This window comes from Mesocricetus auratus, unplaced genomic scaffold (genome assembly GCF_017639785.1).
Source record: "Mesocricetus auratus isolate SY011 unplaced genomic scaffold, BCM_Maur_2.0 Super-Scaffold_100028, whole genome shotgun sequence".
In the NCBI taxonomy this organism is placed as follows: Eukaryota; Metazoa; Chordata; class Mammalia; order Rodentia; family Cricetidae; genus Mesocricetus; species Mesocricetus auratus.
The window spans coordinates 25246138-25270846 of record NW_024429209.1 but is presented as its reverse complement, the minus strand read 5'-3'; the positions used below and the strand labels follow the sequence as shown (position 1 = coordinate 25270846).

Below are 24709 nucleotides of genomic sequence, written 5' to 3'. Positions count from 1 at the left end.
AGTCCCATATTCAACACAAAAGCAATGCTGAGAATAAAATATCTTAACTATTTTTTTATTGATTCATTTGAGTTCCCCATGTGTTCCATCTCATTGAAAAAAAATCAGTTTCTAATTTCTTGGATTTTTGATGGCCAATCTATTTTTATGTATATCTTTGATTCTTACATTAAAACAGAAGTCACATGTTTTAAAATACCCACTCCTTAAGACATAAGCAGTTTTCAGTGTTGTTTACAATATAGATCCTGAAGACATCTGACTATATTAAGATTTACTAGTCTGAACACAGAATGTGGTACATTATACTGAATTCTGGAAACAAAGTATGCTTACTCACAAGAAAATTCCAATTTCCCCTTGGTTTTACAAAGACCAATCTATTTCTCACATGTTATAACTATATTTAACTGAATTATGGCTTAAAAATCACAAAGTCATAACACATAAATACAAAATGCTAAGAAAAGTTTAACATATAAAGGAAAAATGTCTTATGCATTGTAATTTTTAAAAATCCAGCATAAAGGCAAATGTGGCTTTTCAAAAATGCAGCCTATGTTCAATCACAAGAAAAAAATTCAGTCAAGCCACCTAATATACAGACTTCACAAATTTATTTAAATTTATGTCCAAAATTTTCCAGGTAACATAAAAGTCTACCTAACAATCAGAGTTAACATCAACAAAGATCTGCAAACTACAAATATTTGCAAGTCAAATTATAGCATGCATTTCTCTCTGGAAAAAAAGAAGCCCGACTTGGAGTTAAAAGGCAGGTAAAAACAACTATGAACTTTCTTTAAATAGCTTATATTTAAAGTAATGTAAGTGTACATTATATTTATAATGTAGGGCAATATATGCTTTGCCAGCTATACATGCAGACTATACTGTGTGGTAAAATGATTCAACTAATTTTAAAAAGACAAAGAAAAAAGAAAAGATCCAAAATGTCCGTTTAAACTAGAGAAATCACAGACCAAACCTCTCCCTGCAAGTCATGTGAGGCTAACCTGAAAATAAATCATAAAATTTCAGTACTTAATCCTAAATTAACTCTCTAATTTGAGTTTATTATTAACAATTTACACTATTCTTTTCTTTGGGTTAAAAAAATGTTTAAGAGCCAGCTTTTGGAATCAGCAATGTAACTTCAAGTCCCGCCCTCTGACAGCCAGAAAGGTTGCTTTAAAAAAAACTGATAGTTCTCAACACCAACGGCCTGGAGATAATAAATTTCACAAGTCACTGAGTTAAATTGCTCTAATGCAATGGAGCTAGTAAAATACATACATCTGTTCTTAAGAAAATTTACAAAACTAACAATTTTTCTCCAGAATTACAAAAGATAAAAATCTATGAATTGGTACTCTAATATGATCACAGAAAGATAGCAAACTGAAGCCGAGAAGCATGGGCTGTCTGTAACACCCTGCAGTCTCTCCACCTGCTCTGAAAATTCCTATTTAAATACCTTAGAGACCTGTTCTGGTCTTTGCAATTCAGTGACTAGCTTATCACTCACACATTTTTTTCTTTAGTAAGAAAAACTTGTTTTCCTTTTAGAATATTCGGCAAGAGATTACTTGATGGTAGTTCCTATAAAGTAACAAAAGGTATGGGGGTAGGGATCCACTGCTCAGAAGTCTTTGGAAATTCCAAAAAGACATCTGGCAGTTTTATATTTTATTCCTCCTCCTGCATCTCATTTTCTTTTCCTTTTAAAAATTACAGTTGTTGATATTTCACATAAGATTTGATTAACTGATTAAAATAAGGGAGGCTTTCCAACATTTCCCAACCTAGAAAACGACAAAAGTCAGATTAACTCAGTGCCAGCAATAGAATCATGACATAAAATTCAAATTGAGTGGTGGTATGTCACATCCAAAGATGTCACACCTTTACAGATGTGCCCCTTGCTTCAACAGGATCCAATACAATTCAGTTCCAGCCTCAATGTATAAGTTTGCCTGCACAAGGAGCAGACATCATGCAGTTCCCAATGAGTTCAAATTACAGTAGAGCCAACAAGATGTGCACCCCACCCCACCCCCACCACTGAGGAAAATAATTCTATGAAGTTTGTTAGATTGTGCTTAAATAAATCACACCATTGCATGAAAGTTTTAGAGAATAGTCAGGAACCAGTACAGGGAAAGGAGACGTGTACTTGGCCAGCAGTTTGCTCTGGGTATCCTGGTCCCACTCTCCCACCGCTCACTTTTCCCTGTAATACAGCAGGTAGTACTTCAGGGGGTCGGGCAACGGGAGGCGCAATACCCTCTGGCGAAGGAAGTTTACTGGTGGCTCAGGTTTGGCCTCCCGTAAGGTCCTCTCTGCCACTTCCCGCCGATCCTCCTCTGCATCCTCATAGCTGGTGTCATCAGAGGGGTTGGAAATTCGACTGGCAAAGACCTCTTTGTCCAAAAAGACAATGGTCTCCATTCGCCGGCGACGAAGTCGCCTTCTTTTAAACATAGGTGTGCTCTTCAGTCCACCTCCTCTGGTGGCTTCCTGGCGCATAGCCCTCTTGATGCTGCCACGGATAGCAAGCCGGGCCAGGTCCTGCAGGCTGCGCACGGCCAGTGGTGCTGTGGACAGGGGCAGAGCCTGTGGGCACGGGCAGGGCCAACCCCAGACCTAACTTGCTGGAAGAACTTCACAGAAGGGGTACAATCTAACAAAATATGGAACCAGTGGTCTACTCTGCACCACATGTGTTTCTCAAAGGACATATCCACATATACTAATTCTTAACTCTGAAAAGGAAAGAAATACTGTCTACCCAATCAGTCAGCAGCAGAATTTGAAACCTTAGGGTTTGTTCTTGAAGACTAGTTTATAACTGGATTTACTCTGCTCAATGACATAATAGCATTCACTCAACAAAACAGTAATCTACATTTCTAACATCCTTTTACCTATTTTAATAGTTTCCCAGTAATTTATAAATTGGATATTTTTCTGTTAAAGTAGACAAGTGAAAATCTAAAACCATTTTAAGAAAAACAAAACTTTCAAAGCACACCAAAGAAAAAACTTCTGGAAACCAAACACTCACAACTTGAAGCTAACAATAAACAACATAGTGGTAATAAGGATTTTTTTTCAAAGTAAAAGGAATTAGGGTTTAAATATATTAAACAGAAAATCTAAATTCCTTTTTCCCTCCAGTACACATAACCTTCTCCAAACAAGAGATGGCTCTCATGTTATCTGCAGCATTTGCTACCTGAATCATAAATTCTGCCTAGAAACCACCAATATCTTCTGCCCTGCAGATAATGCAATTCTGTTGACCAGGTTCTAACAACAAACAGTACCTCCTCCCTCTTTCAGAGGCACCAACCTTGTCCTCTGTCCATGAGAACATGGGGCTGTGCTCTCTCTCCAAGATGTCTCTACAGTCCTTTGACTGCACCCTGCCATGTAGCTCAACAACAAATGACCTGTGGTATACACTGCTGTCACTAAATTCAAGAAAGATTAGTTCCATAACCTCTGCAATTCAGCTGTTTTCCCAAAACGCTAAAAACAGTCCCTCACCAGTCATTGGGCTCCCAAGCATCAAGCTTCCTCTGAGGGCCACTAGGAATAGCTGATTCAGTTCATAACCCTTTTCTATGGCTTCTCTTCCTTGGGCCTTGTGACACTCCCAAAGGCTCCTCCCTCAGTATGACTGCTGATCCTTGGCTTTACATCTATTCTGTGACTAAGTAATACAGACCATTTCCCCAAAGTTGAATTTAGTCCCAATCAAGTACAGACGATAATACAATACCTTCAGGTTTCCTGCTAGTCCTCAGAAAGGTCATGTGACCCTGAACCTTTCCTGCTGAGGCTGGTATAGCCTCAGTCTTTGTCTCTTGCCTGATGGGGAAAACCCCATCAACTTCCTGCCTGACTTCTGCCTCCAACCTGCATATACGCACTTAGGGGGATGCTCCAGGCTGTGCAAGTGCACGTTCAAGCTGTGTGGTATCACTGTGGGCTGGCTATACTATAAGGTTTCTCTTACTTATTCCCTTAGTTTCATAAAAATCGGTGATCTAGGAAAATTTGGGAAGATAGAAACTGCAAATACCCTACCCAACCAATCACTTTAGTAATGCTAGCCAAATCACATGAATGTTTATCACTCAACATTCACACTGAGCATCTCAGGAGGCAATACATATCCAGACTTGATAAGCCCTCATACAGAAGCACTCATTTTAACCAGATCTTCAAAGTCTTCCAAATGTTCTCATGAGTCCTTGTCTTCCAAACCCAGCCATTGTGCCAGAAGATGGTACACTTCCTTATCACAGGCCACATTTGTTTACAGAACAAGATTTCAGAGCACCAGTCTGACAAATTCATCCTCCAAATGACTGGCATGCATAACATCTTCAATAACATCTGAAGCTCTCCACAGCCATACAATGAATTAAAACCCAAACTACATATATTTTCCAACACACCCCACAATGCTTATACCATGGAGTGTATATCTCTAATTTTCCCCTGGTTCTCCTAATACCTTTCTACTACTCCTCTCTTAAATCTTCAGGATTTCTCACCCTCAAAATCAAGTACAACATAACATCAATCTTCTACACATCTTGTAGTCCCTCTAAACTCCTTTGTATGTTTCACTGTTAATTGTTACTGAATTTCATGACACACAAAGTAAGACAATTTGTTAAATGACTATCAAAAATTGAAGTTTTTTTGTAAAAAAAATCCACCAAAAATGTATTTGTTTTAGAAATTATATATAATTCACATTCCTATTCTATTTTCTCCCTTTCTTCCCCTTTCTCCCCCCCCCCCACGTTTCCCAAATGTTTTAAGTGATCAGAAAGTATGATGAATAGTGTCCACTTGGAAATCCTAAATCCTCATCACTTTGAAATCCTATTTCTGTGAGTTATTAAAATATAAAACGGACACATGGGGAAGGGCCTAGGTCCTGCCCTGGATGAAATGACAGACTCTGGAGATCCCCCAAGGAGGGCCTCACCCTCCCTGGGGAATGATGTGGGGATTGGGCTGGGGGTGGGGGGATAGGGGTGGAGCTGGTGGAGGAAGAAGGGGGGAGCTGGGATTGACATTTGAAGCATGCATGTTTCTAATTTAAATAAAAAATACTTTAAAAAAGATACAAAAAAATAAAATAAAATATAAAACATCAGGATGAACATCACCCTACATTAGCTCCATGCTGAGTCTGCATCTTACAAATATAAAAACAAAGGTTTAGAGCATGTGAAGTGACGCCAAATTTCCCAGCAACACAGCAGAACAGGCTCCTCACTCTTGTTGCTTAAAGCAGCATGAGACAGGTACTGTGTGGAAAAGAGGACTGTGCACAGGTGCCACTACACATCCCCAGTGGGCAAGGCAAACTGCCTGAGATTCCCACATGGTAAAATTAGCTCTTTTGTGAATATGCTACTTTCAAAAGCATGATCAGCAACAACACTTTGTAGGTTTAAAAGACTAAAATCATCTAAGATGGGCTAAATAGAGAAACTTTTTAAATGTCTAAAGTATACTGTATAATTTGAGGACTGCAATAAGGGAGCTTAACACTCTCAAAGGGTTTCTTGTACATTTTGTTTCTATTCTAATAGAGATAAAATACAGATAGATGCTTATACTCACGTAGCTGGACAAGTTTGGGCTGTCCTGACTCCGAACGGCAGGGTTGGACCAGAGGGGCGAAGGAAACAGCCAGAATCTTTTTTGTTTCCCAAGCAGAAGGGCCTATGCGTGTTATCTTGGTCAACTATCTCAAAGACAAAACAAGAATATCCGAAGGATTTGGCTACTAGACAACTTATATTTAAGTATAATTGTTTGAATATATGAAATATAAATATGGAATAGCCTGTCTATATAATCTAATATGATATGACTTACAATTAATAGGAGTATTCTTATGCAAATGCTTAGCATGAACATACTCAAGCTCTTTAACCTACCTTCTGTTTACAAGAATGTTGTGATATATTATTTATGATTTATTAAAGCTTGCCTGAGGATTCAGAAAGCAGGACGGGGTAAGACAGAAACTTGCATCTACACAATAATACGAATGATAAGCCAGTTAAAGGACTACAAGAGGAAATAATGAGATGAGGAAGAAAAATTCTTACCAAACAACTTCCTAGGATTCTTCAAAACAGTGGTTGGGGAGGGCCTGTCCTCAGTAAAAATAACCAAAGACGCACAATAGCCCCAATATTTCAACCATAAAGAACCCCAAGTTCTGTGTGCTGCTTTCAGGATTATAGCTACAATGGCATCTGAGGTATAAGACATCTGCACCTGTAATAGTAAGGGAGCAGGAGAGGCCCAAATACCAGATACTACCACCATGTTATGACTTTCAACATAATTGTGTCATTCTGAATACCTAAGCAATTGTCCTTACTCTCACCAACAGCACTTCAGTGGTGCAGTGGGATACGCACAGCAATGTAAATCATCAAAGCACTTTATATTGTAGGATTAGTACCAAAGAATCCAATTTAACAACAAAGCCTCTGTGTGTTCAATGTGAGTAGGACAGTCTGTAAATGGCCTAATAAGTCATAGAACTGATAAGATTATATGCTTATCTTTTCTAAAAACATCTAACCCAGAAAATCATCCAAAACTAAGATTCTCTAAAAGGATTAAACAGCATAATTACTAGGAAAATAGCTAAAGATTAATCATATTCAGAGATAACAGAAAAAAATATTTTTTCAGAAAACTTGAAGACTAATATGTGTGTGTGTATCTGTGTAAATGTCTGTGCACAAGTGCCAGTGCTCTCAAGAGTCCAGTAGAGACCAGCAGAACCCCTAAAGCTGGAGTTACAAACCTTCGTGAGTTGCCTGAACTCAGTTCCTCTGTAAGAACAGTATGTTCCTAACTGCTGAGCCATCTCTTCATCACCCAGAAATTTTTTCTTTTGTTCTGTTTGGTTTTTAATACAGAGTTTGTCTGTGCTGCCCTAGCTGTCCTAGAAGTTGCTCTATAGACCAGGCTGGCCTCGAACTCAGAGTTCCACCTGATAAACAGCATTCACCATCACTACCCAGCCACCCAGAAAATTGTTCTTTTAAAAGGACAGTTTCTAGCTAGACTAAACATCAAGCATTTAAAGATAATATATAAGTGATATGTAAGACCATAAGTAAAACCATAAACCTATATTTCATAATTTAGATGACTAGATGAAAGTAGTATGAGGATGCCTATTCTCTTCAAGTTAATCTAGAGCTAAAATGATCTCAATCAAAATTAGTGATACTAAAAAACAAAGCCTTATTAGTCACCTCCCTTTGACAAAAAGCCAAATTACTAAGAAAATTAATAAGCAAACATTAATAACCAAAATTTATCCTGTATGTTTACATAATGTATACTTCAGGGGGACCAAATCAGTAATAAGCAGTTTTCTCTTTATCAAAGTTAACCAGCACCTAAATACAGGAAAAAAAAATGAAGGAATTTAAATGTATTATTCTATAGTTCTTAATGAAACAATGGATCAGGTTATTATCATTCTACAAGGATGAGTCAACAGAGAAGCTGCTTGTGCCTACATACTTAAGTAGCATATGTCCCCTAGTTCCAAGGATTTTTACATCCGAGCAACTATCTACCAAAAGTATTCAGAAAGTAAATTGTGTACTACTGAACATGTACAGATTTTCTGCTTATAATTATTCCCTAAAGGATCTGAGGCATCTCTACATTTTGTCATCATGAGTGGAAGACAGTGATCTTAGAATAAACCCTTTGTATACTGAGGGCAAATGTCTATTTTTAATACATGGCTTATATTCTTGTGTTCTCCTCCATCAAAATATGACAAAGGTAAACTCTACCAAGCCTCTAGATCTAATTACCAAGAGGTAGAAAACACAAAGGACAGAACATGTATCTGTGGACTGCAAAATCCAGGGTGTAGAAAAACACTATGAGACCAATAACCTACTTCCCTGAACAAATTAGTTGCAAGAGGAATATGAAAAAGAAAACCAATAGATTACAAAATAAGTAGGACTTATTTTGGCAAAGTGCTTGCCATGCAAACAGGAGAACCAGAGTTGCAATCCCCAGCACTCAAGTAAATATTAGGCAGATGGTGTGGCTCACCTGTAATTCCAACACTAAAAAGGTTGGGGAACAATTCTCTAAGACAGGGGATCCCTAGAGAAAGCTGGCTAGCTAGAGTAGCCAAATTGGTAAGCTCTGGGTTCAAGTGAGAAATCTTGCCTCAATACATAAGGTGGGAAGCAATCAAAGAAGACACCACATGTCAATTCTCTGGCCTCCACATACACATGCATTCATGCACACTGGCAGATATGTGCACCCACATACATGTGAACACCCATACATAAACACATCTAAGAGAGTTATCAACCAAATGCAACTTCTTCTTCTTCTTCTTTTTTTTTTTTTTTTTTTTTTTTTGGTTTTACAAGACAGGGTTTCTCTGTATTGTTCTGGAGGCTGTCGGTCCAGCCTGGCCTCGAACTCAGAGATCCGCCTGCCTCTGCCTCCTGAGTGCTGGGATTAAAGGCGTGCGCCACCACCGCCTGGCTCCAAATGCAACTTCTAAACACCGAAATGATGTAGATTCAAAATTAAATGACTTAAAATTACATTCATGAACTCTTTTAAGTAAATCACTGTAAGTTACAAGCCAGTCTACACACACACACACACATACACACACACACACACACACACATGTGAGAAGGGGGAAATGTGTAAAACACTTTCCATCAAAGTACTGAACAAGTATACAAGACAACAACAACAAAAGAAGAACAAATATAAGAGGGAAAGGAGGTAAGGGAAGGTTCACACTTAACACCTAGGGTATGGAAGACCTAGGCATATCCACACCTGTCCTCTTAATAAAACAGCAGAAGCTGCAAAAAGTAGTACACATAAACCGACTTTGAAGGAGAGTGCACACAACATCAGCTGTGTAGAGAACCTGACCTTTTCTTCCAAGGGCATGACAAGGATCCCTCCAACTTTGAGAAGGTTCTTCATGTACTCTTCATGTTCTTTCTGCACTCCAGCTCCACAATACACACGATCATACTGACAACAATCTGGAGCAATCTCCAGGCAATTGCCAGTTACAAAGGAAGGTTCACAGAAGTCAAATCTGCAAGGAAAAAAGTTTTCTGTAACTACATGTGTCATTGCATTAAAAAATTTATGCTTACCATAGGTTATATTGTAATTACAAAATCATAGAACAAGGTAACACTTTCTGGATCCAGGAACCAGAAGTTTTATTACTACATAAATAAAACCTTAGAAATTATAAACAAAATAGAATGAAAGTAAATGTTCCAACATGATCCAAATATAAAGCAACACTAGCCATCATTTTTCACTATTTTTACAATATGCAGCACCACATTCAGTTGCTTGAAAAGTGACTGGAGATTTTATTAGAATTTGATTTATTTATTCAGTGTGTGTGTGTGTGTGTGTGTGTGTGTGTGTGTGTGTGTGTGTGTGTGTACTCATAACACACAGCAGCATGAGGACTTCAGAGGACAACTTGTAGAAGTCAGTTCTCTTTTCTCCAGGTGGTTCTCAGAAATCAAACTCAGATCATCACTCTGGGCAGCAAGTGCCTTAACCTACTCTGAGTCATCTTGCCAGCCCCAGCAAGAGGTTTTAAAAAGCACCTCTTTTTGGACAGTCTGTCTCTACTATCTAGCCTAGAAATTGACATGTAGTCTAAGCTGCTCAAACTCACAAAGATCTGCCTGCCTCTGTACACCACTACCAGCAAAAAAAAACACTTTTTATTCTCTGAAATTTCCATTCTTTAAGAACTTTAGTGGCATATTTTAAATGTCAAGAGCTACTTACATAAACTGTTCAAAAATACACATAACCATTTTATAGTAGAAACAATTAGGTTGTTCCTTCTTTTATTCCTTCCTCCGTACATGCCCCTAGCCATGCCCAAAAGTGGGCCTGGCTAGTGACGTAGTTCTGCCGCCCTGTCTCTAGTCATGCCTGAAGTGGGTGTGGTTAGCAGCACGGTAGTGACACATGGCTAATGGCACAGTCCTGTTTCCCCTATAATACTGGAACATGAAAAGTGAATAAAATAAAAAGTTTTGTTTTCTTCTCTTACTATAGTAATGAAAAATTAATGCAAAGTATCATAAGTTATAAAACACAAAGTTGGCTTGGAGATGGTGGCCCACACCTTTAATCCCAGCACTTGAGAGGCAGAGGCAGGAGGATCTCTGTAAACTCAATGCCAGCCTGGTCTGAGTTCCAGGAAAGTCAGAGCTGTTAAACAGAGAAACCATGTCTCAAACACACACACACACACACACACACACACACACACACACACACACACACACACACACACACAAAACAAAAACAAAACAAAAACTTGCTCAGATGTGGTGATACATGCCTTTAGTCCCAGGACTCAGGAGACAGAGGCAGGTAGGCTTCTGTAAATTCATGGCCAGCCTGATCTATATAGTGAATTCCAAGGCTATGTGAGGATTCCTTGTCTCAAAACACCAAAAAATAAAATAAATTCCTTAAGACCAGAGACTATTAAACTAATCCAGTAACTAGGGTAGGCACACATATTACCTGGAATCATCCAACCATACTGGCATGTGTATATTAAACAGGCTTTTTCTATCTATAATTAACACCCTTTGTTTGAACAAATGGGTAGCATCTGACCATACTTGTCAAAACTGTCGCTTGTTCTGATGAAGACATCCAGCTTCTGCTTCGCATACTCAGTTACATCTGAATGAAGCTCCACCCCATGGTTCACACCAAAAGGACCTGAAAGGATTGAAAACAGCAAAGCTCTTAGAATGAGGAAAAGAACCATTGCTCGTTTGTTTTCTGTACTTTACTAATTACAACACAGATAATTACGTAATGTATAATTACAGAAACTCATGAGGTTTTAAGGTCTCAGCACATCTGTGGCTCTAAATCACTCAAAGGAGTCTTTCAATGTATGGTATAGTTTCCATTCTTTAACACAGTATTTGTTTTGATGCCTGGGCTTCTCAAACATTAAAAGAATAATTTGCAAATTGGAAAAAAAAAGCAAGAGTAGTAGTTTTGCCAACAAATTTAAGAACAAACTTATATTTACAAATAAAACTTGTATTGGGCTTTATCTATTTCACAGCACTTTCTCTCTCTCTCTCTTTTTTTTTTTTTTTTTTTTTTTGGTTTTACGAGACAGGGTTTCTCTGTATTGTTTTGGAGGCTGTCGGACCAAGCCCGGCCTCGAACTCACAGAGATCCTCCTGCCTCTGCCTCCCGAGTGCTGGGATTAAGGGCGTGCGCCACCACCGCCCGGCTTCACAGCACTTTCATTACCACTACTGGCAGTATCTAGTGCCACAGTGTCTCCAGGATTAATTACTTTTTTCATAAGCACTGAGGCACGTGCACGTGCGTGGGTGCATGCATGGGTGTGTGCGTGCGTGCGTGCGTGTGTGTGTGTGTGTGTGTGTGTGTGTGTGTGTCCATCCACAGCAAAGATCAACATCAGGTATCTTCCACTCCCTGAGTTACTGTTTGAGACAGAGTCCCACTCTGGCCAAACAAGCCCCTAGAATCCTATCACTGTATTGCAGTGCTGAGATTATAGGAACACACTGCTGCACCTGTTTTTTTTTTTTTTAACATGTGTTCATGCTTGTACATTTACCCACTGAGACATCTCAGATCCTCATGTTCTTTTCCTTAGCATGTCTAATCTAGGTGGCTTTATCTATTTTCTCCCAGCAAAAACCACTAACTTAGCCAAGGTAGAATTTTTCAGGTAAAATCAAGCAGGTCACAGGAATAAGTAAGCTGGGCCTAAGTCCTTTTCTTAAAGCATGCAAGGCACATTTCAATCAAAAACAAATTAAGATTAAAAGTAATTTCAATTGAGAAGAAAAATAACATTTGAAAAGTCTTTTCCCCAATATAGAATTTACACAAGTCAGGAATTCAATAGCTCTTTGGCTGATAATCCTGATAATAATATCAGAAATGGTCATATTTACATATACATTCTTACAACTTGTACAGAAAATAGCCTAAATGACTTCAAATATGATAACCTAAGAAATCTCTGAAAATTCCTTAAAAACACATAAACTTACTAGTCTCAGTAGCAAACAACAAAACAGAAACTGTTAAAAAGAGCTTCAACTATTGGAAGGATTTTAATGACTTAGTGGAAAAAAAGAGCAAAAAATGATTGGGTTAAATTAAGAAATTACTTAAACTCAAGATTTATACACCTTTGCTGTTTTCCATCATTGGCAGAAGAATGCAGCAGTACAGGAAGAAGAGACAAAGAAAAGGAACCCCCCCCCCCCACTTACAGCTCAGGGCCTATAAGTGGATGTCATCCAGTCATCTACCATCTAGTAGTTAAGTTTCAGGCAACTGACAGGAGATCCATGGTCTCCACAAGGGGATACAAACAACCTACTACATTCTACTACATTTACTATCTAAACTGACACCACACTGTACTAAGGTGGAGGGGACTCACCTAGAATGAGGCCCACCATGGAGCTGAGGTAGCCAGTACCACTGCCCAAGTTGAGAAATGAGAGCCCAGGCTGAAGATCCAGAGCCTCCATCACCTCTGAGTAGATGCAGGGAGCTGAGAGATGAATGTTTCCATGCTTCCAGGCCAAGTCTTTATAAGCATTTTCTTTAAATTCTTCAAGATAATAATCTGCTCGATCGATAGCTCGGAAAGCCTGCTCTACTAAGTCCGTCCGGATGTACTGGGCTTCCTTCAAATTATCAATGAGCTCATCGTTGTCCTCACCAGCACTCACAGCACCGCCCATGTTCAAGATTACAATCAAGCAAGACTACAATTAAAATTTTAATAACTATTTACATTAAAGGCAAGAGCAAAATAATAAAAGCTTTAAACACATGCTATTCCAAATTCTGAATTCTGAATGTAATAAAGACAGGAGTATCTTTTTGTCAATAACTACTTCACCCTCCAAAGATGCTGGTATTGGGAGTGGGGACGACAGGACCAAAAGAATGATTCAGTGGGTAAAGAACTTGCCACACAAAGTTCATCCCACAGAACATACATAAAGATGAGAGGAAAGAAACCAACACCAATGGATATCCTCTGATCTCATCCACACATTGGCATGTGTGAGCCCACACACCCCATATTTTTAATTATAAAAAAAGATATCCTAGTTCCACTAGAAATTTAAGCCAACAACAAATGGTAAGTCATTTGATTTTTAACTGATTCAATTATTAATTTTTTTAATTTATTATTTGGAGTGTATGTATACTGGCCGATATGTTCCACAAAACACAAGTGGAGGTCAGAGGACATTTGAAGGAGTGATCCCTAGGGATTCTAGGGATTGAACTCAGATCTTTAGGCTGGATTTCAGGTACCTTTACCCACTAAGCCATCCTGAAATTCAAATTTAATGGCATCCCAATGATAACTAGACCACTACATCTCAACATACACACAAACTCACCCACAAACAAGCAATTCATCCAACCTACTGATTTGGTTACTCTGATGTTTAAACTTTAGGTAAAAATATCCACAAAACTTTCCTCCCAAATAGAACACATTGTGAAAAACAACTTATTGTAACAAACATAAAATCAGTTTCAAGGCTAAAGTTTAGCAATAGAAGTGGTCACTGCCAGCACTTTGTGTTTTACTTCCACAGAGCTTCCCCCTTGCTCTCTAAGAAGTACACTCTTACCTTTACCCACAGTACCTTGGGGAAGAAAACATCCCTTTTAGGTCCAATTACTAACTTACAATATGCCCTAATCAGTGCACAGAGAATATTTTTTACCCTGTAGGTCTTTTTCTTCCTAGAAAAAGAAAAATGTCCTCCCAAGTTTTATACTGACCTCAGGTGAGTTTTCCAAACTAATGGCTTTATTTCTTACAAGATGGTGATGCTGGTATCAACTGCTGATAACTATGGAACCACAGGAAGATTTGTAGACTTTCTGAATCAGAACAGCCTCCTGTTCAGGAGTTCAAGGTCACCTTCAGTGAGTTCTAGGCCAGCATGGACTATATAAGAACCTGTCTCAGGCGGAATGGTGGTGGCACACGCCTTTAATCACACCACTCAAGAAGAAGAGACGGGTGGATCTCTGTGAGTTCCGGGCCAGCCTGGTCTACAGAGTGAGTTCCAGGACAGTCAGGGTTACACAGAGAAACCCTGTCTTAAAAAAGGAATAAAAGAAAAAAGATTCTGTGTTGAACATTAACAATAAAACCGTTGTGGTCCCTCTCCCCTCACAGTCTTCTCTCTCAAACACTGGAGACAGTCCCTGTACACACCCATGTGCACAACTAGTAACAGCACTGCTACAGAACTCAGCCTAAGAATGAAAAACTACCACTCTGGCATCTTACAACAGGTGAAAAACTATGTCTTGATATACATTTGTTTCTATTTTATGATGAAATAGTCCATCTTCATAATGAAAATATTTTTCAAATCATGGTTCAATTATTAAAATTTCATCTACTTTTAAAGTAGATTCAGAGCCCTTGTCCAAAGGAGTAACTAGTACTTAGTGCTAATAAGGTTGGACTTAATCTTGGATAAGCCACTTAGTTCTACTGCTACACTCTTCATCAGAGTCATCTTAAAATATGGAACACCAGGTGAAAACAGAGTAATGTATTTACATGCTTGCAGGCCAATTTAGGAAAGGACCTTTAAGAAACCATATCCTACTGTATCAAGAAAGCCATCATCTTCATCCTTAATATATTCTGTCACTCCACCACAGTTCAACTATTTAAGTCTCCAGCAGGTACCACAAACCATGTTAGATATATTTCATTTAGTACTAGATATCTGTCTTACTGAACTTTCCCTCATGTGAAAGCTTATTCCATATTTAAAAAAAAAACAGAATTTCAGTAAAAACAGCAACCATCTTTCTAACAGTTACCACCCACCAGTCAGAACTACATTAAATATCTAAACGTGGGGCAAGCTTAGTTACTGAACTGCTCACAGTCACAGTAAGAGGAGCTGTGGGGAAACCCAGCACTGTCTAGCCAAAGACTTTTGTTTTGGCACATCAAAGACTCACAAGAGAACAACATTATCTGTTAATTTCTTGTTAATATTTTCATAACCAGTATAATGTGCACTATATTGGTAAACTGCCCTGTGCTGTTTAAGCTTGTTGAAAGTGGATGATGAAAGCAAGGACTCTCTTGTACTGACTCTAGCATATTTGTTTCCAGTGGCCTACAAATGTTCTCCAAAACACCTTCTCCTGGGGATGGGTGGGCACCTAATTCTATGATTGGGGAAAGGAAGAGCAAAACAGCCCAGGAGTGAAATACTGTGTCCTTGAGAATGACTAAAAGGTTAACCATTTCCATTATCAGATGGTATAAAAATACCTCAGCAGGAACAGGAAGTCAGAAATTCAGGCATTGAAATTCACCCATGGAGAGAAAGTTAGATTGGGAATGCCTCAACTTCTCCAGTCAATTTCTACTAGATGATTGTAAGTACCCAACTTGATGTTATCTGCTTCTTGCTATTCTTTTTAAAAAACAAAACAAAACAAACAAACAAAAAACTGGGAAGCCTCACCTGCGTTCTCAATCAGAAATTCAAAATGCCTGCCTCAAATGGGATTTTCCCAGATAATTCCTGCTGTTATCTTTTGTTTGTTCCCTCAAGGCTACTCCAGTCATCTCTCTTGGATGTGAGTACTAAATCTGATTATGTTTTGCTATCTATCTGCTACTTCTATCACTACTCACTAGCTCTTTTACTTTTGCTTATTAAATTCACTCATTTAAGACAGAAAGCTGTGTGGAGCTATTATAGATCAGATAATTCTCTAGACTACAACAGAACACCAAGGTAGCCCTATCTGTTGCTATTGTTGGGGAGGAGGTAAACAATGATAGAGCCTGATACTTAATATTAGCTTTGCCTGACAATCTAAAGTTGCCTTTCACAGAAGCCTCAATGCTTGCTGCTGACCTGGACATGATCAGTCACCATGTCAACAAAAAACAAAACAAAACAAAACAAAACAAAAAAAACCCTCCTGTAACACACTTTGAAACACCCTCACCAAACAAATAGCATTGTTGCAAGAGAATGCAATACATTCTATTTTCAGGAGGCTGTCCTTCCTTCACTACATACTTTACTACTTGCTGTAATGCTCATTACACTTCCTACTCAGAAGTGATTAACACAGGCCAACAGAACAAGAGGGCACAGGAAAATATTGAGCAGCTTTAGCACAGGACTCAAAATGGACAAGTGAAGCTGGGCTGAAGGGGTTCTGTTTCTGATCTATGCTGAATTTAGAAACACACACAAGCAGGCCCACAGTCAAGTCTGGATGTCACTTCTTTTTTCTTTTCTTTTCTTGTTTGTTTGTTTTAAATGTTTTTCAAGACAGCGTTTCTCAGTGTAGCCTTGGCTATCCTGGAACTTGCTCTGTAGACCAGGCTGGCCTCAAACTCACAGAGATCCACCTGCCTGCTAGTATTAAACGTGTACACCATCACCACCCGGCTAGATGTCACTTCTTAAGGGGATAACTTGCTGGGGAAATGGGTCCTAAACCATCACCCTGCCAAACAGAATGATGGTAGTAACTGAGGATTCTTACCTTGAAAAAACCACAACTCTTGAAGGGTATACATTAAGTACATACCATTTGTGGTTTGAATCAATAGTAGAATAGGCTGACTGGGGGCAACTCCTACTGTTTTATGCATAGAAAAGCCTTGAAAATACCAGAATTGAAAAAAGATATAAAGAAACACATTTCTTCTCACAACTCTCCCAACAAGGTCTCAGTGAGGATGGAGAAAAGCCAGGGCCACGTGAAGAGGCTAAACCCCACCACCTCAGTGGATCTACTTCAATTCCCTCTACATACAATCCGGTGCTGAGCCTCTAAACACCACCTTCTAGAAAGAGCCTACCAAACCCCGGAATGGAGCTCACTTTAGCCATGTTTTTGCTGACAAGCCCAGAGACCAACAGTGCAGGCACACAACAGCAGAGGGGCAGATACCCAAATGACTGAGCTGGTGGCAGAGGCACAGGCCTAATAAAAAACCAAACAAAGAAACCAGGCCGCTGCAAATTCTCTCCAGCTATTTTAGACCTTTTCCCAGCCAGGTCCATTATTTTCTCCTCTGTAGGATACTCTCCTTTCAAATAACCATCCAAGGTGGAATTTGTTTCAAACCTTGTCAATGCCCGACTTGCCCTTGAGCTAATTGCAAACGTTTTCTACTTAATCAGAAATAAGATGTAGATCTAGAGAGCAAGCATATCCATCCCAGAGTTAGCCACAGGCAGCCGGGGGGGGGGGGGGAGGGAAGGAGGGGGTACGATAGAGGGGTGGTGCTGGAGGGAGATATGGTGTGGAGGGTGCTGGGCAGGGAGATGGGGGGGGAGCAGGCGCTGGGGCTAGAAACTCTCAAAAGATGCTAAGAGACGCTAGAGGACCGGTAGCCAGAGGTGGAGAACGGGTACAGAGGGAAGGGCCGAAGGGCAGCAACAGCTCTACCTCGGCGCTTAGCGGCCCTCGGGTTTAGACTCCGACAGCAGTTCTTTGGACGCTTCGGTCGCTTCGCACGGACCTCGGCCGCTGTAAACATCCGCTGCTACCCCTGCGCCTGCGCGCGCTTCAGCGGAACTGAGCATGTGCAGTTGGAGGAGCTCTTAAAGGGGCAACAGAGCTGCCCACAAACCTGTCTTTCTTGCGCACCGTGGTTTGAATATCTTAGTGGGTCCTTGCGTCCGTGGCCTCTACATAGTCTCAGAGTACCTCCCCGGCCTAGTAATATGAGGGGATGTAGTGGGTGTGTTGGCGGGAGAAAAGTCTTTTTTGTCTGCAGGGTTCTTAGGTCACACGGAAACTGGAGGGCCCTCTGTTTATGACTACTCAAGGACACCGCCCCCACAGCAGAAAAGGCAGGATTGGGTGCCCACGTCTGCAGGAGTTACAACACAAATGACTGCCGGCGCTGCTGCTGCCAGACCACCGGGTCCAGGGAATGGCCATCTGCACACTTGCTCTTTGCAATGCTTGAGCAGTTCTCCTGGCCACTTCAGAGAAACCTACAAGATAGACCACAGTCTAAGTGACCTTTAAGGGCTACCTGTCAAGATTTTTGAGTCTCGTTCTTCCAGTTTTGAGTGAGAAGCAGAAACTTGTTCTGTATTACCGTGATTGCACACCTCCTCTACACAGTTTGGAGGGTACATGTTGAAGAAAGTAGCGTCAAGACAGAAGGAGCATGGATTTCTGAGTCAGCATCTGTAAGAGAGTCACTCAGCCTGCCGTGGATTGTGATATGAATGAAAAATAAATGCTTATACTATTTTTTAAAGTTTGTGTAGGAAGGCAAAAGACTCAAAATAGATAACAGTAACGATGGAAAAGAACAAAAGTATAGGCCAGACACCATCTGGTTTCATGACTTACTAGTAAAATTACAGTAATCAAGTCTCATATGGGGGCGGGGATAAATTAATGGTATCGAATACAAAGCCTAGGATGGACCCATACAAATATAGTAAACTCACCTTTGATAAAAGAATAAACACAATTCAATGGAGGAAGGCTGGCCTTTTCAACAAAAGATGCTGGAATTATTACACATTCACATGTAAAGCTAACAGAGACAGATCTCACCCAAGTTTGGCTCCCAGCACCCAAATCCTCTTGTAACAAGACCTCCACAGGGATCTGATGAATCTGATCTCTTCTGTCACCTGCAGTCAGGTGTGCACACACACATGCACACACACTTAAAAGTAAAATAAATATTTTAAAACCTGGCAACATTTCTCTGTAAAATATACTGTTAAGGAGAATAAATAGATAAGACACAAACTGAAAAACAATAGTCTCAAAACGCAGGTCTGATAAAAGATTTTTAAAAGGTCATTAAAAGTCGACAATAAGAAAACAAACAGCACAAATAGAAATGGGCAAAACCCATGAACATATGCCTCAGCAAAGAAAATAGGCAGATGGCAAGTGAGTGTTATAAATAGATGCTCAACATCATGTATCATCAGGTAATTGCAGATTTATAAAACAACGATATATCAATACACACCTGTTAGAATAGCCAAAATATGTAAAATTTGTAATTGAGCAAATGCTAGTGAAGACATAGAGCAACAGCACATCTCCTTCATTGCTGGTGGTAATGAACAATAATAAAACTACTTTGCAAAAATAGTTTGACAGTTCCTTACTGAACTAAGCAAAGTCTTATAAGATGTGATGGCACACAACTGTAATTCCAGCACTTGGTGGTAGAGGAAGGAGGATCAGGAGTTCAAGGTCATATTTTGGCTATTTAATAAGTTGAAGACTAGCCAGGGCTACATGAGACTATTCAAGGCTACAAAAGACTGTTAAAAAAAATCAACATTTGAGTTCCTAGATATTTACCACATAGGTAGTATAACAGCTTCATGTGTAATCCCCAAACATAGGAAGCAACCAATTTTTTTAATTTGGTGTGTGTGTTTGCATGTATATGTGCTTGTGTGTGCACATGTATGTAAATAGGTACACATGCACATATGCTACATACATGTAGATGCCAGAGATCAATATCTAATGTCTTTTTTTATTTCTCTCTACCTTATTTTTTTTAGACAAGTGTCTCCCACTAAACCTGGAGTATAACCCAGCAAGCCCCAGGGATCCTCCTGTTTTCGATTCCCAGTTCTGAACCATCCCCAGCTTTCTATGTGAATGCTGAGAAATCTAACCTGAGGTCCTCATGCTTACATGGCAGGTACTTTACCAACTAAACTATCTGTCCAACTTCCAAATGCTAACTGCTAAATGAAATAAACCCTTGTGGAAAAGCTATGATGTATTGTGTGATCCCAATGATATGACACTGTGGAAAAGTAAAAATTGTAGAAACACTAAAAAGCTCAGTGATTGCAAGAGACAGGGTAGAGCATGAAAGACTATTAGGACTGTGAATGATGCTGTATGATACTGTAATAGTAGAAACATGTAATTAACATTTGTCAAAACCCAGGAGGTTATAGATGTAGCACAATGGTAGAAAAATGATTACCCAGTACCACAAAAACACAATGTTCAGTCTCAGGAGTGAAACTTAAGGTAAACTACAGACTTTAGTTCACAGTAATATACATTAATGTCAATTTTAGTAACATATACTAATGTAAGTTATTAAGATCAAGAGTGTCTGTGCAGAAGGTGGGGAATCCATGAAACTGTTTTCTCTTGAAATTATCTATAAACATAAAACTCTCAAATTTGAAATTTTTTAATTACAAAATTTCCAGACTCTAAAAACTCATAAGATATCAATATACACCTGTTAGATTAGAAAACTAAAAAAAGGCCTCAGTAGCAGACCTATAAAATGTGAAATAAGAAAGTTTGTTTTTGTTTTTGTTTTGCCATGAAACCCGTGATCCAGCTGGAACTAAAGATGTACACAAAAGAACAGGCACAAGAACTCAGGCTAAATGTGAGAGACAGTTCTTTTCTTGCATCCCAGCACTAGCTAGGGATACTACTTCTTACCGTATTTATCTCTGTTGCAGTTGTTTTTTTATAATGGTCTAGTATTGCTTTAGCAATTACAGTATTGGTAAACTATTTTGATACAATGGAATTTCACAGCCAGAAACCCTGCTCTTGAGGTATTCTGTGACTGAACACCAGATAGTAGCTGTATGACTTTGCCTTGCTCAGGACTTGGTAATGGGGGGACAGTTTCAGTGCTGACCACAGGAAACCCGATAGGCTATGCCTCATACTGCCTAAATCTCATGCCTGTGGCAACCACTCTGTCCTCAGCCTCTTCCCTATCCACCCTTCTGATGTCTCTTCTGAATGCTTTTACCTTAGGCTTAGTGTTCTGTCCTCTGGATGCTTGCCCACATGCATCGAATACTGCTTGGCTTTATCAGTGCCATCCTGGAGGAGGGTAGCAGAATCCTAAGAACCTTACTAGGGAGAGTCAATGCTGGGCAACTGGAAACAGAAATAGGACAAGATACAAAATACGCCACAAGGTGTCGCCATTTCACAACTGAATTGGAAGAAGCCAAAATAGGTCACCCTTAAGGAAAGAAGGAATACTTTTTTCTTTCTTTCTTTCTTTTCTTTTCTTTTTTTCCTTTCTTTTCTTTTCTTTTCTTTTTTTTTTTGCTTTTTTTAGAATGGAATTAACAATCTTCAGACAGGTACCAAAGTCTCTCTGCTATTCACCACATAGCTACTACATGAAGATACAGATCTAGAAACACATGTGTGGAATAGTTGGGAAGGGAAGGTCTTCAAAATAATTTCTCATATTAAAGCTATTTTTTTCTAATAATTAGTCTTACATGGGCCCTGGAAAGTGTCTGCATGTATCAATTTTGTGTCACCATGGCTGGGACTATATAAGGACTATATGTTCATATTTGAAATCCTGCTGACATGGGGTCCTTACAAAGGCCAGCTACAAAAGTCCCTGACGAGGGACACTTTTAAGCGGTGGGATCCAAGATCTCTAGCATTCACTCTCAAAAGCTCAGAATCCCCCTTCTGAGCTATAAGAGAGAAACTCAAGAGGAGGGTCCCTGGAAGTAAAAGCTGTGCTGGAAACTGCTGCTGATGTTAGCCCCACCATAGTTAGGAGAAGGTGGCACCAAGAGATGGGTCCATACAGTAGACACCTATGGGTATCAGCCAGGTCTTGTGTGGTGGTCCCAAGCCCATGTGGTAGCCATGGTCAGATATCTGGTAGTCACAAAACACCAGGGTGGACTCTAGTCAAACATGATTGCTAGCATAGATGGGAAGTGCAGAGACAGTAAAGCAAGCCTGGTACGACCTTTCAATGTCAGATGTGGTGAGTGACCTGAGGCCACTGACTGTGAAAGGCAGGTTGCCAGGCACAGTGAGAGATACCTGGTTATCTGCCAGGTCTTGAGAGGTCAGCTCCAAGTTGGCTCCACACAGGCTGTCCAAGGATAGCATTTGTGTGATGAGTCACCATGTACACTTTCCCAATCCCTGTCCCAACACCCACCCAGATATTTCCAGTCACTTAAGGCTGGTACCGAAGTTCCCTAAGCGGTCTCTCCCACCATTCACTTAGTGCTGTGTGCTGTTTGCCTATAATGATAATCTGCTCTGGACCCAGGAAACAATGGCATCAGCCTGTCCACTCCTGCAGCGCCTGAAGGGTATCTAGAAAGTGCATAGCTTTCCTGAGGCTGGAGAAAGTTACCCATATGATCCACGTCTTCCTCTGCTGACCTGGGATCCACTGCAACCCCTTTTCTCTGGCCTCTTAGAAAACCCACTGTGTCTGATGACTCTGTGAAGATTAGCTGATTGGGTAGCACCTACTCTCTTCAATAAATGGTCTCAAGTATCCATTACCACATGTCATCTAAAGTACCAGGCCTAGAATGAAGTGCCCACAGGCAAGTCTTGTCAACACAACCAGTCTCTATACAACTCAGAGAAGTTTACTGGGCCTCAGTTTCCCCATCTGCAAATGGGACCATCTCCCTGCCTATATCACAAGTAGTTGAGAGATGGCAGGAGCCTGTACAGGTGAAAGGGTTCAGTTTAGACTCAGTCTATTGTTCTCTCCATCCTACTCAGGGCTGAGGTTTGGTGCCTGAAGGAGTCAAGGATTCCAAAGCGTGGGGCTGAGGGTCCCACATGGAATTTTCCAGCACTTCTGCTTGGTCTTTATCTCTACTCACTATTTTCAGCCCTAAATATTATCATATTGTCTTCTTCTGTTTGAACTTTTATAAAGAGAGCTATGGCAGCTAAAGATAAGGAAAACATGTTTGACAGGATACGAAATAAACAAATAATAATGTGTTCAATTTGGGGCAGAGATGAGTAGGTACTATGAGGAACACTCACTTGCTAAGGATGTGATAGCACTATCCTGCTCAGCCTCTTCTCCTTGGACTCTTGTGAGGAAAGCAAGGCTGCCCATGCCCCACGCCTCTCATCTTGATGTTAGTGGGTGTTCTGAGGTAACTCCATAGGGAGTGAAGTTGTACTACATGCTCCAACCTTGTGGGTTCTGAGTGTATCCTTTGAGACCTGCAATGGTTTGTGGAGCTACAAGTATAGATAGCCTTCAGTAATGCAAACCAGCACAAATAGACACCTTGATTGTCTGTCATGTCTGTTATAGGAAGGGGGTTACCATGGAGTTCAGGAAACTCTGTGCACCACGTCTGCAGGGCACAGCTCATGCCCTAGTACACATGTGCATGTTTAACTTATGAAAGACCCAAATAGCCATGCATTCTTCCTCTACTGTACACTTGCCCTCTTTGGGCCCTTTCGAGGGTTGGCAATCCAGGTACGTGTTTCAAGAAGACACAGTGGTGGTCCATTTTGGCAACTCTGGTGTAGCCGTGAGATCTTTAATGAATGGGGTTTAGGAGCTTATAGACTGGTGACTTTTTTAATTCAGGGAGGTTCAGACTTAGAGCAGCTAGTGAGCTGCTCTAGTCACTGGGGGTGTTAAATATCCACATGGAACTCTAGAAGGTGTCAAAGCTGAGATAGGTAGCCTTGGGAGATATGTGAAGTTCTCCACTCAACTGCAGACATCAGCCACAGGGATGAAAAGGCCCAAATGTAGGCTGGGAAAAGCCTCCAAGGAGCAGCCCTAAAGGGCAACTCAGGTGTGGGAGGGAAAGAAAGAGAAGTCAGGCTTCTGATAAGTCAGCACTCTGGCTTGTTTGCATATTACAGACACTGAGAGAAAGCAGTTGAGGCAGGGGACTACAGGAGAAGCCAGGAAGGACAGCGTGGAGCACTGCTCTGTCAAGTCAGCAGCCTCAGACTGGTTGAGATATCCATAATCATGAATAAGGGGTCCTGTGGGTTCTACTATCTTTAACTTATTCTGAAGCTCTTATTGACAAAGTCCACACTCTACCTCCTTTTAGGTATAGCAAAGGGAACAGCATAGAGATTGCAACCCCTGAATAGTAGACTCCATCTTCATTGCAAGGCCCACAATCACGTAAGTAGGAACCCTTTCACACCTGCACTATACCAGACCCCAATGGGCTACTTATAAGTAGTTAATGGGCAAATTCTCCTAAGCCTGAGGCTCCAGTCCGTAATGGAGGTGTTGATCATACACTGAGATGATCTCTCTCTGTATAGGGAGCAGTCTCCTGCTGGTGACCTCCAGCATCCAGTTGGAGAGAAAGAGTGCAGATGTTCAAATGTACTTTTTTCACTCCTTCTCAAAACTCATCTAAATAGCAACTTTATTTGTTTGTTTTGGTTTTGGTTTTGGTTTTTAGAAATAAGATTTCTCTGTAGCCCTGGAACTCATTCTGTAGACCAAGCTGGCCTGGAACTCACTGAAATTCACCTGTCTCTGCCTCCCAAGTGCTGGGATTAAGGCTATGTGCCACTGCTACTCAGCTTAAATAACAGCTTTTAAAGCATAAACTTTCAGGAATGGGGAGGTTCGAGAAGAGGTAATAATGTATTTAGAGGCCAGAAAACTGTTCAATGGGAGACAAATGGCACATATTGCTGAATTCTAGCCAGAGTATAGGAAGCTCAGAACCAACAGAATCTA

General features: G+C 40.3%; 1 protein-coding gene across 4 annotated transcripts; it reads right to left on the bottom strand.

Moving 5' to 3' along the window:
• Window positions 1–39: 39 nt before the first annotated feature.
• Window positions 40–17840, bottom strand: Pcmtd2 (protein-L-isoaspartate (D-aspartate) O-methyltransferase domain containing 2). Of its 4 annotated transcripts, none has more exons than XM_040733061.1 (7): window positions 17632–17840; window positions 12581–12911; window positions 10752–10854; window positions 9004–9175; window positions 6150–6321; window positions 5656–5779; window positions 2341–2597 (listed from the first exon to the last, which is right to left on the bottom strand). In XM_040733061.1, the coding sequence occupies exons 2-7, from the start codon at window positions 12885–12887 to the stop codon at window positions 2477–2479; spliced, it is 999 nt and encodes a 332-aa protein (XP_040588995.1). In that variant the 5' UTR covers window positions 12888–12911; window positions 17632–17840; the 3' UTR covers window positions 2341–2476. The 4 variants fall into 4 exon arrangements, with proteins under 4 accessions (XP_012972108.1, XP_040588995.1, XP_040588997.1 ...); XM_040733062.1 differs by having other exon boundaries at window positions 2352–2616; XM_013116654.3 differs by lacking the exon at window positions 6150–6321 and having other exon boundaries at window positions 40–2597.
• Window positions 17841–24709: the final 6869 nt, after the last annotated feature.